This window comes from Lithobates pipiens, unplaced genomic scaffold, assembly GCF_037356315.1.
Source record: "Lithobates pipiens isolate NorthernLeopardFrog02 unplaced genomic scaffold, aLitPip1_a1.2 Scaffold_1, whole genome shotgun sequence".
In the NCBI taxonomy this organism is placed as follows: Eukaryota; Metazoa; Chordata; class Amphibia; order Anura; family Ranidae; genus Lithobates; species Lithobates pipiens.
Window position 1 is genome coordinate 237,426,523 of NW_027507685.1, and position 15,980 is coordinate 237,442,502.

The window sequence follows — 15,980 nt, forward strand, 5'->3', positions numbered from 1 at the left end:
AATTATCTCCTTATCTCAGTAAGACTTGCACCCTGTCATGTCTGCACTACGGTTACATTCCACTGCAGCTACGTGCATGTCTGAACAAGAATTTTCATTAACATTAACATAATGATATCCAAAATCCTTTCTACCATTTGGAAAATAAGATATCTTTTAACTCACACAATGTGAAAATTTTATTTAGTGATTTGTCTCTTTTTGTATAAGCATTTGAATCCTAATTTAAAGTGGATCTAAGAGGTTTTTTTTGCCTTAAATGGATTGTAAAGCTTTGTTGTTTAAAAAAATAAATAAATAACAAACATGTCGTACTTACCTCCACTGTGCAGTTCATTTTGCACAGAGTAGCCCTGAACATCCTCTTCTGGCTCCTCCCATATTGAGTGTCCACGTTGGAGAAGCGCTCTCCTTGGTGGACACCCGTGCGGGCGTACTCCCGAGTCCTGCATCTGTGTCCATTCACAGAATGCAGGACTCAGCCCTGCCCCCCGGCGCCGCGTCATTGGATTTGATTGACAGCGGCAGAAGCCAATGGCAATCTATCCAATCAGGACACAAGACACCAGCTAGAGCTGGTCGGCTCGTTCCCAACTGGCGAAGGATTGGTGTCAGGTAAGTAAAATGGGGGCTTGGGGGGGCTGCAGCACCACAGGTGGTTTTTCACCTTAATGCATAGAATGCATGTATAAAATATAAAAACAATGTATCTAGATACATATAGAAACATAAATTTCAGTTTCACACAAATTAATACAATTTGTCTACATAAATGTTACACTGATACTTGGTATACTCCAGAATCAATACAGGAGATATAATGGGTCCTCAGTGAACTGAACTCCTCAACATGTTTCGCGGAAAACGAACGCTTCTTCAGGAGGAACATAGTTGAACGAAGTCTAAAGAAGAAGGGTGTTACCTTTCTTCTGTTAACTTTCTTCTTAAGGTCGCGTACACACGGGCGGATTGTCTGCCCAACTAAGTTCGTCAGACAATCCGACAGACAGTCCGTTCAACTTTTGAATGAACGGACTTGACCACACACGATGAACAGACATTCCGCTGAAAGCTTGCGCGGTGACGTATACAGCACGTACGACGGGACTAGAAATACGACGTCCAATACACTGCAATGCAACCTTCGGACGTGTAAATCCTTTCTGAGCATGCGCCATACTTAGTCCGTCCAACTTGCCTACACACGAGCGGACTGTCCGCTGAAACCAAGTTTGGACGGACAAAACCAAGTTTGGACGGACAAAATTACGGAAATCCTGAAAGACTTAGTCTGTCAGACTGTCCGCTGAAAAAGTCCGCTGAAGCCCACACACGAGCGGATTGTCCGCTGAAACACGGTTCAGCGGACTAAGTTGGGCAGACAATCCGCCCGTGTGTACGCGGCCTTAGACTTCATTCAACTCCTGTTTCTCCTGAAGAAGCGGTAGTTTTCCCCGAAACATGTTGAGGAGTTCTGTTGACTATATCTCCTGTATTCATTCTGGAGTATACCAAGTATCAGTGTAACATTTGTATAGACACATTTTATTAGTTTGTGTGAAACTGAAATTGATGTTTGTATATGTATCAGGATAGATTGTTTTTATATTTTTGTATAAATAAAAGAATCTTTATTTTACTCTACGTGTATTCCATTCAGGGTACCGAGATAGTCCATTCCTGTTTCCCTGGTGGAGACCACTAGGGGACTTGTCTCCTTTCCATATTTTCCATATAGCCCTCTTACATGCTTCAGACTCGCAGCCTTTAAATCATAACTGACTCAAACTAAATGATCCCACATAAAAATACCTGCTCAGGTTCCGTTGGGAGGGAGTGTTTAAACATTAACTATTAATTTGCATAAATGCTTTTTTTTTTTAAAACAGGATAATATAAACAGTATGTAACCAAGAACAAAGGTGTTTCAAGACTCACAGCATACTGTATATCATAAACCATCCATAGTTACAATTACAATAATATTACAAAGTAATCATATACCACCAAGGGCAAGGGGGGCCTTTCCCCAAAGCAGCTGGTCCTTGAGCCCACGCTGCCCCAAAATTGGGGGCCTCATGATGGCACTGAGAGTTATGGATACACAGGGGAGGCAGACTGGCAGCGATGCGCCATGCTGTGCAGAACAATACCTATTATTTCACAGCCAGCAGGGAGGGGAAGGGCAGGAGCGCCAGTGATCCTCTGACCCCGCCCCATGCAGCTTGAATGCTCGAGACTCGAAGGCTGCGGGGTAGGAGCTGGAGTGGGAGCTGCTGAGTCGGCAGCACTGAGAGCCCACCTGCGGAAGTAGCATTGTGGATGGTGTCATGGTGAGCCCAGCTATCCTGCACTGTTTGCACCGAAGGGCTTGAAATGCCCAGAGGAATGCTCCCTCCTCCGCCCCGCCTTCTGCCTGCTTGATTGGTATAGGCGAATCCAGTGCTGGAGGTGGGCATAAGTTTACACTGTATTTCCACTGGAAAAGAGGGTACTACATGGATGGAATAATGGTGCTGGGGGGTATCAAGGGTGTATGGGGGAAAACAATGTTCAGGGGGGGTCTGGGGTGTATATAGGGTAGCAATGATTGGGGTAGCTTGGGTGGCTATAGTGCTAGAGGTATCAGGGATGTAGATAGGCCACAATGTAGGAGGTATCGGGGATGTAGTGGGGTCACAATACAAGGGGTATCTTATGATATATGATAACAGTGCTGGGGGGAATATCTAGGGTGTAGAGGGATCAGAGTGCTGGGGGGAGGTATCTGGGTTGTAGAGGGATCAGAGTGCTGGGGGGACATCTGGGGTGTAGAGGGATGAGCGTGTTGGTTGGATATCTGGGGTGTAGAGGGGTACAGTACAGTGCATATACATTTATATATATATATATATATATATATATATATATATTTATATATATATATATATATATATATATACATTACATACACACACACATGCAAACTTTAATGGCATCTCAGGCTTAGTCTGTAGGGTTCATTATTGAGTTGGCCCACCATTTGCAGCTATAACAGCTTCAACTCTTCTGGGAAGGCCGTCCACAAGGTTTAGGAATGTTTGATCATTCTTCCAGAAGGGCATTTGTAAGGTCAGGCACTGATGCGGACAAGTAGACCTGGCTCACAGTCCGCTCTAATTCATCCATAAGGGGTTCTATTGGGCTGAGGTCAGGCTAGTCAAGGTCCTCCACCCCAAACTCACTCATCCATGTCTTTATGGACCTTGCTTTGTGCACTGGTGCCCAGTCATGTTGGAACAGGAAGAGGCCATCCCCAAACTGTCCCCACAAAGTTGGGAGCATGGAATTGCCCATGGAAAGGCTAAGCCCAACCCCTGAAAAACAACCCCACACCATAATCCCCCCTCCACCAAATGATTTGGACCAGTGTTCAAAGCAAGGTCCATAAAGACATGGATGAGTGAGTTTGGGGTGGAGGAACTTGACTGGCCTGCACAGAGTTCTGACCTCAACCTGATAGAACACCTCTGGGATGAATTAGAGTGGAGACTGCAAGCTCAGGCCTTCTCAACCAACATCAGTGCCTGACTTCATATATGCACTTCTGGAAGAGTGGTCAAACTTTCCCATAGACACACTCCTAAAGCTTGTGGACGCCCTTCTCAGAAGAGTTGAAGCTGTTATAGCTGCAAAGGGTGGGCAACCTCAATATTGAACCCTACGGACTAAGACTGGGATGCCATTAAATTTCATGTGGATGTAAAGGCAGGTGTCCCAATACTTTTGGTAATATGGTGAATATACTATAGCTTGTAGATACTATAACTTTCACACAAACCAATTAATATACAATTACAGTGATTTTTATTTTTTTTATTTTTTTTATTTTACCAAAGACATGTAGCAGAATACATTCTGGCCTAAATGTATGAAGACATTTTGATTTTTATTGGATATGTTTTATAACAGAAAGTAGAAAATATAATTTTCAGACTTTCATTTATAGAGCAAAAAACAAATAAAAATGCAGTGGTGATCAAATGACACCAAAAGAAAGCTGTATTTGTTTGGAAAAAAAAAGTATATATATTTTGTTTGGGTACAGCGCCGAATGACCGCACAATTGCCAGTTAAAGCGCTGTTCCAGCCACGTTTTTTTTTTTTTTTAAATCAGCAGCTACAAACACTGTAGCTGCTGGCTTTTAATAAGCACACTTACCTGTCCAGCGATCCCGTGATGTCACCCCCCCCCCACCTCGAGGCCGATCCGTCCATTGGATCGGGTGCCGGCGCCACCATCTTAATGAAGGGAAACAGGCTTACGTCTTCACTGCCCGTTTCCTACTGCGCATGCGCGAGTCGCACTGAGCTTTGTGAACGGCCCCGTTGTTTTCTGAGACACACACATGTCCCAGAAGACAACGGGGGCAGCTCACAGAAGAGGAGGAAGCGCCACGGAATAGGAAGAGGCAGATTAGGAAGACTGCCTAGCAACAGTGGTTTCTGAAAAATGTTTTATTTTTTTTACACTTTTTTTTATATATTTTTTTGAGAATGTTAATGTTATTTTTTATTTTAGGGTGGCCCTCATCCTCTCGCCCTTTTGTCCCCCATTTTTCCCCTTCTTTTTTAAGTTGCGTAGTGCTGGGTAGCTAAAAATGGTCTAGTCATGAAGGGGGTAAAACCTTACAGACGTCAATTGGTAAAAAAAAAAAAAAAAAAGGGGTAAGAAAAATAGGGGGGGGGGGTTGTATTTGTAGATTAATGACAGTAGAAGAATTTAATGGGGCAAATATGTATTTTAGAGTAAAGGTACACTTTAACAGCTGGCTGTTAACTGAGGAACATATGATAGTACTTATCGCTTAATGAGTATAGATTTATGGCATTTTTTTTTCAGTTGCTAGACTCAGTAAAACTGAACAGGAAGAGTAGTGAAGAGAGAGAACAGAGACGAGCCGGAGCTCCTCACACAGTGGAATCAATCCGACTTTTATTCCTTCAATTAAAGTAAGTGTTCTTTTTAGTTTTTATCTTGTAAAAATGTCTTTTTTGTTTCTGCTTGCTGTAAAGTAGTCAACTACGGCCAAGTTCTAATTGAAGAATAAACTAATTTAGTCTATTTTTTTTTTCTTTTTATGTCTCTTATAAAATATAGAGTTTATAGGGAATAATTTAACTTTCATAGAAGTACACAGAAGTATGGAAGAGCCCTGGTGTGTAGATTTTTTTTATTTTTTTAATTTACAATTCTGACTTTCAAACTCAGAATTTTTTTTTCTTTATATATATATATATATATATATATATACATATATATATATATATATATATATATATATAATTTTTTTATTTTTAGCACATCATTTTTGTTTTTTTAATTTACAATTCTGACTTTCAAACTCAGAATTCTTTTTTTTAATCACAGAATTCTTTTTTTTATCTCAGAGTTCTGACTTTTAAATTTAAATTCAATTTTAAAGTATATAAATTTTTAAATGAAATGTGCAATAGATAATAAATAGATCAACCTACATATTTGTCACGTATAAGATAGCCATATAGCGTATTCTTATTTTTAGCACATAATTTTTATTTTTTTAATTTACAATTCTGACTTTCAAACTCAGAATTCTTTTTTTTAATCTCAGAATTCTTTTTTTTATCTCAGAGTTCTGACTTTTAAATTTAAATTCAATTTTAAAGTATATATATTTTTATATATTTTCTTTATATATATATATATATAAATATATATATATATATATATATATATATATATAATTTTTTTTTCTTCTTCAAACTCATAATTCTGTATTTTTTTTTATGATGGCCCCAGGGCTCTTCCATACAGAAGCACAGCTAGGTCTTTGTTTTTTAGTTTTTGCTTTTTTCGGTGTACCATTTGATTCTTCTAGTGCTGGATCACTGCACTTATGCGCTGCTCCTTTTTCTATTTTACAATCTTCAGCATAAGGCTCCATGCACACTAAAGCTAAAAAAAAATAAGCTTTTTCTGGACGCCAGATTGCTGGCAGAAAACACTGGTTGAAAAACGCGCTTTTAACAGCGTTTTGTACTAGTGTTTATGTACTTTTTTAGCGTTTGTTTATGGGCGTTTTTAATAAAAATATGCAGAGGACACTCCAAAAATTCCACAATGCATTCCCAAACTCCCACAATGCATTGAAAAAAATGGAACGCGGAACGATATTTAACGCGCGTTTATTGCCGTTTAGCGTTTTTTATGGTGAGAAAAATGGCATTTTGAACGCGATTTTATGGCGGTCAGAGAACAGCCCATAAACTACACTTTTAATAAAAGCTAAAAAACGTCCATGTGTGCATAGACACATAGGATAACAGAGTGGAGTTTATGGGCTGTTAACCACTTCAGCCCCGGACAATTTGGCTGGCCAAAGACCAGAGCGTTTTTTGGGATTCGGCACTGCGTTGTCTTAACTGACAATTGCGCGGTCGTGCGACGGGGCTCCCAAACAAAATTGACGTCCTTTTTTCCCCACTAATAGAGCTTTATTTTGGTGGTATTTGATCACCTCTTTTTTTTTTTTTTTTGCGCTATAAACAAAAAAAGAGCAAAAATTTAGAAAAAAAAGCTCAATATTTTGAACTTTTTGCTATAATAAATATCTCCAAAAAATATATAAACTTTTTTTTCTTCCTCAGTTTAGGCCGATATGTATTCTTCTACATATTTTTGGTTATAAAAAAGAAAATCGCAATAAGCATTTATTGATTGGTTTGTACAAAAGCTATAGCGTATACAAAATAGGGGATAGTTTTATGGCATTTTTATTATTATTTTTTTCTTACTAGTAATGGCGGCGATCTGCGATTTTTACTTTTTTTTATTTTTATCATGACTGCGACATTATGGCAGACAGATTGGACACTTTTGGCGCTATTTTGGAACTATTCACATTTATATAGCGATCAAAAGGTTTTTAGGCCAGTATTGTTGCGCAAAAGAAGAGGGGTTGTGGCACATCCAGTATTAGAAGAAAGAAAGAAAAAAAGAAAAAACCCCTAGGTGGTGGACTTTTAAGGCACAAATTTGGTCAAAAAGGTTTAGATAACGTATATAAGTAATTATAAAGTATTTATTTAGAAAAAAAAAAAAATTATATACATATACAAGCATAACATGTTGGAACACCTATTGAAGCTATTACAACGTTGTACATACAAATATACAATGGGTTTATTTGTTTTCTCACACCCGACGCATTTCGAAGTCTATAGTTTCCTCCTTCTTCAGGGGTAAGAACAGGGAGAAACCATAGTTCTAAAATAGAATAATAGATAAAGTAAATATACAATCGTGCTATAATATTTGATCATTTACAATGTCAAACAGATGTTCAAGAGGTGTATGTTGAACACTTCAATAGTAGAAACCTTAAAAACATGTACAGGGCTACAGGTATCTCTCAGATCTTCACCCCAGGGGTCCACGGTGGCATGAATATGCACAGAAGGTTGTAGCTGTCATCAATACTGGGTGGCCTGCCGTAGACCCAAAACAGATCCCCCTACTCCTTCACCCCGGGGAGGGTAATTAGCAACTGAAGGGCGGGGAGAAACTAGGGGCACACTGGGGTCGGAAATAACAAAAGCCCTACAGGGTACAAACAGAGAGAGTTTAAGTGTAGAAAATATTTATTTTATGGTTTTAAGTATAGATGTCAATGGGGTTTAAAGAATACTTTAATACCTGTTATTATTAGATTATTGCCTGTACCAGAGGATTAGAGCAACGTGGAACCGCAACTCTAAAGAATAATAATAAGACATGCATATTATTCATTGTAGTCAAAGCTACATAAGCTACTTAACTTAAAAAGATTATCATTAAATAAATGACTGGTTTAAATAACCATAACGTATGTGGTATAGAGAAATGTGCAATAGATAATAAATAGATCAACCTACATATTTGTCACGTATAAGATAGCCATATAGCGTATTCTTATTTTTAGCACATCATTTTTATTTTTATAAAAAAAAAAAAACTTAATCTATTTCATTATTTTTTTTTAGGAAAACTATTGCACAAACCACGGGTTGTCATGTGTGTGGACTAATAGTCAAGATGCAGGTTAAAGAATTAAACCTGTTCTTGGCTCAGACACTCGTATACTTGAAGGCTGGTGAACATAGCACATTTTTCTAGTAAAAAGCACTTAAACCAATAAAAGCATAAAGGATTAAAAGAGGAGAAAAACTGTACCTAAGCCAGTGTTTATCTTTACTGCGGCCGCTCGTCTCATCATCCAGCCATAAATGAAGAGGATGCAGAGACGAGACGCCATCAATGTGTGCTTTATTTATACACAACACTCCAATAAAAATGGATACAGACATGTATTCAGAGTCATAGGTATATACACAGAATCCCTATTAGCGGCACCGATAAATTCTGCAATTCCATACTTAAAATACTGCGTCCATAAACTTCTACATGTTTCGCCAAAAGTTGCTTCATCAGGAAAAATGGACGAAGTTGTTCAAAAGTAATTTTTAGATAAATTCTGATATAGATTCTCAACCTTTGGTGTATAGAAAAGAAAGAAAATACAAATCAATAAAATACACATAAACATAAACAGCATTAGATCAATCCAAAGTGGCCACATGAAGCCCCACCGGGGACGTCCATATCGGACGTAATCTCCCATCCCCATCCAAAATCCCTCCCCTTAATGCCTTACCGCAAAAAAAAAAAACACCTAAATTGCAACACTCAATACCTCAACATAGGTCCAGGGGTGAGCACTTACAGGGAGTCAACCAAAAATGTCATCCGACAAACATGTTTTGCACTCCGTGGTCAAACGCAGCCGTGTTGGGTCACCCGTAGGGGGGGGATGACTTGATGTAAACGGGAGAACAGGTCAATGGACTAAACATAAACAGACCCCAGACTCACCCCTTTTAATTCCTAAGTTTACGCTGAATATATCTAGTATCACTATTGGGAGCTCAAGCACATGGAGGCCATGCAAATAAGCACACCTAAAAAAAAAAAAAAAAAAGAAATGAAAAAGAAAAAAAGAAAGGACAAAGTATAAAAAAAGAATATTCACAAAAATACCTCTGTATATATTTCATAATCTTATCTGGAAACAGGGGAATTAAAATCATAGAGAGCATATCTCACCTCTTAATAAGGTATAACGTCTTGACATGCACACCTGAAAATCAGTTGGTGTGAGTTATCACATGAAAGAGGGAAAAAAAGCCAAACCATTGTATCTCCAAGATATAAACTGAGGAATGTTCTCAATAGATGGTTCCACTGCACAAAACCAAAAAAAAAAAGGGGGAAACCATTTAATCATTACTGCTTGCTATTTGTGCAATGTCCTGGGACAGAAGGTGAAGGAAAATCCAAAAATTTGAATTGACAACCAGAACAGAAACATAGGGAAAATCTTCCAATGGGCATACTTGTAAGGAAATGTAGAGTTACTCTTTAGAAATTGTAAGGAAAGGTAGAGTTACCCCTTAGGTCTGTTTTAGAAGATAATGTTTTAGAAGATGTTTTTCATCTCACGCTAGCTCCTAGCAGAAGTGCTAAGGCGAAGTGTAAAGCAGGATGCGTCTGCGGTTGACATTTAGTTGCTGGACGTTAAGAACATATATTGTGTGTTGAGAACATTGGTCTCAAGCCAAGGTGATAAGGTCAAACATTGTGACGTTGAGTCTGTCTCTAGGCAGAATTACTATGAATATCTTTTAGGTAATATTAATTGTATATTGTATTAAAAAAATGCTTGAATGTGATTGATTGTTCATGGTTGTTCATGATTGGTTGTTCATGGGGCCTTCCCCCTATACGACCCTTTTTGTTTATTGCATATTATTCTGTGAAGCCGGAATAAACCTTTGTATTCTTGATCATCCACACCCTGTGTATGGTGTCTTGACTACCCGACCGGTAAGAGAGTTTTTCCATTGACCACCAAAGTCCAGCTCGAGCACAGGAAAGAGGGGCTGACATAGGAACAACCTGTCCCACCAACAGCTATCTAACAAGGAATGTTTTTCTTACTAGCAGTTGGTAAATTAAAGCAGTGAGCGTTGTCACCCTATAATAGGAAGTGTGTTACTGACAGGATTACCAGGTGAAAATACATTTAAAAAAAACTGAAGATATATGCAAATATAAAGTTTCAGTACTTGGGTTAAAGCAAGCTTTAGTGTATGATCAGCCAAAACTTTTTTGCATTTTTAATGGAGTGGGAAAAAATGTAAACTCCTGCTGGGTTTGTACTGCTATCCGGGGCATTGTTAGATATATTTCCTCTTGTCCCATTGACAATGGGGTCAGAAAACAAAGAGAAAGTTGTGTAAATTCTTCAAAAGCAACACAGACAGCCTTTAGTAGACGATTTGTTTCATCACAAATCAAAATTCAGACAAAATTTTCTTTATTCAGAAATTTGGATGTATCTGAATTTCCAAATCACAATAGTACCCAATTTCAAGGAATCTGAAATAAATGATAATAAATCAAATTATCCATATTCAAATTTGAAAATGAATTCAAATTCAAAAACTATTTTCAATTCAAAAATAAATTTGAATTTGAAATGGAAACATAATAAATATTGTAAAGTATAAAAGTGAAATAAGATGATGAATCCTACTTATAAAATAGAACAAAATAAAACAGTATAGTAAAGAATAAAACAGAACAGAATAGAAAAAAATTGAATAGAATAGAAAAGAATTAACTAAATATAAGAGAATAGAATAAAATAGAATGAATATAGCCATTTTCTGAAATGTAAATGTTGAATTGATTTGGAAAAAAAAAAAACACAACTTACAAAGGGAATCCAAATAAACGAAACAAATTCCGAAAATGAATCATTCTAACATAATGAATATAATGAAACAAAATTATTAATTTAGTGACCGTATCTGAAACAAAACAAATTTTTCCAATGTGTACTACTCTAGTCATCAGTAGGGTGGAAAAAGGCCAGAACTCCGTCAGATTTTTATTTTCCCCGCTACAGGTTCTTCCTCGCTTTCTGTTTGGTGAAAGTGTTGTCACACTGTTATAAGTGAGGGCATATAGGGTCTAAACCTTCCCCACTCAATCCAATCAAATGAAGAGAAAGTTTTGGTTGGGCATACACTTTAATTCATTACAGTTCTTCTTTGATTCCAATTTACTAACCTTTATCATTTTCTACTCTCTTTTATAGGTCCCAGTTCTCATGTCTCCCTGTTTTTGGACTTCCCACCCATTCCAGTTCATACTTGATTTCTGATGAAGCCAACACATCTTAAATTGTTAATCTTACTCTTTGTTTCTCTAGTATTCTTTTCTCTAGCCCAATTTATTTTTAACAAAACTCTCTTCTATACACACTCATCACTTTCTGCTCCCAAAAAGAAACCGGCCCATCTCCTTATTGTGTCATCCTGGAGATCAGGTTCTTCATTCCTTGGACAGATCTTCAATCATCACAATGACGTATTTTACCTCTTTGAGCCTGGACATCCCATCTGGATGAAGTTTCAGAATGAAAGTTACGAGCTGCTACATTTTCCCTTAAGAGATCTTCTACGATCACTTTTCACCTGTGATGTGTCCCCTCTTCATCACTATCTTCCTAATGGGGGAAATCATATTTCTGACTTGCACTTCTTTGCAGAAACTCGAGCACTTTGCATTCCACCATTTTGTTCAGCCTCTTTTCTTTCCGAAGGTTACGATCGCCTCAAGTGCTACCATCGTTGCAAAAATACTTTACTGGATATAATGGCAGAAACATGCAAGACATACAGTCATGTGGTGATGAAAACAGTCCGGATTTTAGACCTTTCTGTTCTTCTTCCCCTTTTCCGAGACCCTGCTCTTAATCTTCGTATTTTGCACCTTGTAAGGGATCCTCGAGCTGTTGCCTTGTCAAGGAAATTCTTTATTCTTAATACTGATGACCATATTGTACTTAAAAGTGATGGAATTAAAAATATTACGATGAGCAGGGTAATGGAGAAGATTTGCAAATCTCAGGTGGACATCAACAATGTGGCTAAAACAGCTGAGGTGTTGCAAGGGCGATACATGGCAATTCGACACGAGGATCTTGCTAATGAACCTCTTAAAAACCTTAAAAAAATGTACAGTTTTGCTGGCCTGTCTCTCACCAAAGACATGGAACAGTGGGTTTACAATATAACTCATGAGGAGGTAGCAGAGCTCTTGACTTTCTCACGAGAGTCCTCAAAGGTAGTCCAAAAATGGAGAACTGCTCTGGACTTCAATTTTGTAAAAGAAATTCAAGACAACTGCAAAGAGGCAATGGATCTGTTTGGTTACAGGCCAGCAAGATCCAAAACAGAACAGCGAAATTTGACTCTGGACTTAGTAAATTAGGAATAGTCATTGGAATAAGCCAAATATTCTTGCACAAGTGAACAACAATATACCTCACAGCCCTACACAACCTCCTGATGCCACTAGGAAAGGTTCTCATTAGTGGATTTTTAATGTGAATGCAGCATGATGAATTATTTTGCAGTGGCTATGGCACAGAAGGGAGAACTTTGGTTTGCAGATACCTATACTTGAAAAACATAAAATGTCACTGTCTAATTGAAACCTCTAGTACATGTAAGAGAAGTTTACAGCTGAAATTTAGGTACCCAGTTATATTTGTTCAGCTCTGACCACCATAACTATGTATGTGTCATATCTGTGGGATCCAGGTAAAAGCTGGAAATCACTGTAGTAGACACTGCTACTTCCAGGTTGCCACTATCTTCTGGGTCCATGCTAAGTGGCTGGCCTGCTGCTTACTGACCAGAGGAGGTCACTTGGTCAGCACAGGCATCATTCAGAGAACACTTTGCATTTTTTTAAATAAAGTGTTCTCTGTTTAGCCAAGGTAAATATCTTGATGCCACCACCCTGCCTGTCCACCTCGTCCAATCAAAGAAATGCTTTTCATTCACTGAATGCCAAACTGCCCAAATTACCACTCTGATGATGTCAACTATATAAAGTTGAAAGAACCTTTCACATTTTTAGCAAACTTCATTAAACCTACTGAAGTATGGTAGAAACTCACATCTGCACACCAGCGCACCAATCACCTTCTCTTTCTTTGTGCTGAATAGGTGGTTGTTTCTGAAATAATCACATGATCAGCCATTGAAGCCAGTCATGACCCGTGCTAGATTTATAAGGAGGCAAAAGGGGCAATTGCCCCATCTCTCTCTGCCAGAGGGAGGTTCACCACTTCCATTAGTAAAAAACGTAATAATTATAAAATGTGTTTTGCTATTTAAAAAAATAGCAAAGTGTGTGTGGGTATCAGAATACTGAACAGTTAAAGTAGTAGTAAACCGTCTTTTGCCAAAACTCGCTGACAGGCTGGGTTTTTATAACAGAAGAGCCCCTAGGTAGGAAGACTGAGTTAACATGGAACTGCCATGGACCAGAGAGAGCTATGACAGCCCAGTGCTGGACGGCTCAGTCTGTAGGTAATACTAGTACATTATAACTTAAAGTTACGGGAGGGCATGTTTGTTAGTCTTCTAATGGGACTCTACTACCGCTTTAAGTCTGACTTCAGATTGGAATCCTTCCTGATACTATTGACAAGTACACTAAAATCTTTCTGCATGAGACACTATTCTCAGCTAGGAAAATAACAGCCAAAAAATGGATGAGACAAGGATGGTAGAGTGGAAACTTGAAGTGAATACTACTTTACCCTACAAAAAATGTATATACATTAACAGAGGCTGCCCCGATAAGTACAATAATATATGGGATCGCTGGTTACAAGAGTCTGATACCTGTGTGTAGCGTAGCAAAATCAAAGCAAATTGAAGCAACTACTATGCCATGTACAGTTGAATGTGATGCTCCATTTATTGTAATATATGCTTTTATAGAACTCATCCTTATAACTTATCTGAACTATGCAATGCAAAATCTTCTTTGAGTATGTATATGATGTCAATATACCATGTATGCACCGTATGTTTAATAAAAACCTATGTTTAACGTAAAAAAAAAAAGTCTGACTTCAGAGGCAAAGAAAGGGATGAAGGCTTCTGGCAGATGTTTTACATTTCTACTGTGCATATTTGTTTTGCTTTGTGTTTATCTAGCAAGGTTACTTTGCAATATAAGTAAGGAAGCTCAGACCTCTGCAGTGTATACATGTGCTTTTACTGAACAAAAAAACTATTACAATATTAGGAATGCAGTACAAGGATGAATGAATGAATGAATGAAATACTTGTATAGCACACAATGCGAACTGAATCGCCTCTAGGCGCTGTGGCGAGCTTTGATCATCTGCTAAAAGAGGAAGGTCTTGAGTTTTTTCCTAAAAGCCAGGTGATTTTCTTCCAGGCGGATGTTGATTGGTAGAGCATTCCATAGCCGAGGCCCTTGGACAGCGAATCTCCGATCACCCTTGGATTTATACCGGGCTTTGGGCACGAGGAGGAGGTTTTTGTTGGCTGATCGAAGACTGCGGTTTGGTGTGTAATGATTTATTTTCTCCATTAGGTATTGCGGAGCTTCTCTATGCACGCATTTGTGGGTGAGGCAAAGGGTCTTGAACGTGATCCGATTTTTTACGGTTAGCCAATGTAAGCTCCTCAGTGAAGGAGAAATGGATTCCCAGGGTTTTTTTCCTGTTATCAGCCTTGCCGCTGTGTTTTGGATCAGTTGTAATCGCGCAAGTTGATATTGTGGTAATCCTATGTAAAGCGAGTTTGCGTAGTCCAGTTGTGAATTAATGATTGTTCCAACTACCACTGCTTTGTCATTCTTTGGGATAAAAGGGATGAGTCTGCGAAGCATGCGCAGCAGATGGTGAGATCGACTGACTACAGATCCTATTTGCGCATCCATTGACATTTGTGCGTCTAAAATAACCCCGAGACTCTTCGCTTTGGTCTTTGGGGAGATAGTCTGCCCAAAGATGGTTGGTGGAGACCAGGAGGTTTTGGTTGCGGGCTTATGATTTGGGTGTAAGATAAGAAGCTCTGTCTTTGATTGGTTCAGCTGGAGGGAGTTGGTGGTCATCCAGTCCTCTATTGATTTGAGGCAGTTTTCAAGTTGTTGTTGGTGATCTTTTTTTCCATTGATCCGGAAATAAAGTTGCATGTCGTCAGCGTAAGAGTGGAAGCAGAGATCTGAGCATCTGATGATTTGAAGGAGTGGGCGAATGTAAATGTTGAAGAGAACGGGTGACAACGGAGAGCCTTGAGGGACTCCGCAGGTGACTGCCCGAGTTTCGGAGAGGAAGTTTCCTAGTTTCACTGTCTGTGACCGATTTCCTAGGAAGGACGCGAACCATTGGAGATCTATGTCTTGGACTCCGGCTACTTCTGTGAGGCGGACGAGTAGAGTATTGTGATCTACTGTATCAAACGCTGCACTTAGGTCTAGCAGTACGAGGAGACACGGCTCTCCGTCATCTGCTGCTTCGAGGGCGTCATCCCAAATCTTGAGGAGAGCTGTTTCTGTTCCATGACCCGGGCGGAAGCCTGATTGCAGCGGGTCCAGGAGTTTGTGAGTATCCAGGTGAAGTTGTAGCTGATGTACTACAGCTTTCTCTATGATCTTAGAAATGGTGTTGAGGCTTGTAATCGGCCTACGGTTGTTTGGATCCTGAGGGTCCAGGTTTGGTTTCTTGAGTAGAGGTTTGACGATGCCTTGTTTGAGGATGCTGGGAACAATCCCTTCGTGGAATGATCGGTTTATGAGGTGGGTTATGGTTGGAGCCACGATGTCGGAGCATTCTATGCTCACAAGGCTGACAGAAATATAAAGCAAGATGCCTAGCAATTAAGCAGAAGCTATGGTCTGTAAACAGTAGAAATACGCTTAAAAGTTACTTAACTACAGTTACTGTGTGTTCTCCATTGGCAACGAGGACCCAAAGCTTCTATAAGCAGTTGCTGGAGATCAGGCTGGTACAGACTTTTCC

At 38.9% G+C, this 15,980-nt stretch overlaps 1 protein-coding gene across 1 annotated transcript; it reads left to right on the plus strand.

Annotated features, from left to right (window-relative positions):
• Positions 1-4,861: 4,861 nt before the first annotated feature.
• Positions 4,862-14,246, plus strand: LOC143985713 (carbohydrate sulfotransferase 6-like). Its single transcript, XM_077484741.1, has 2 exons — positions 4,862-4,992; positions 11,223-14,246. The coding sequence occupies exon 2, from the start codon at positions 11,288-11,290 to the stop codon at positions 12,398-12,400; it is 1,113 nt and encodes a 370-aa protein (XP_077340867.1). The 5' UTR covers positions 4,862-4,992; positions 11,223-11,287; the 3' UTR covers positions 12,401-14,246.
• The last annotated feature ends 1,734 nt before the right edge of the window (positions 14,247-15,980 follow it).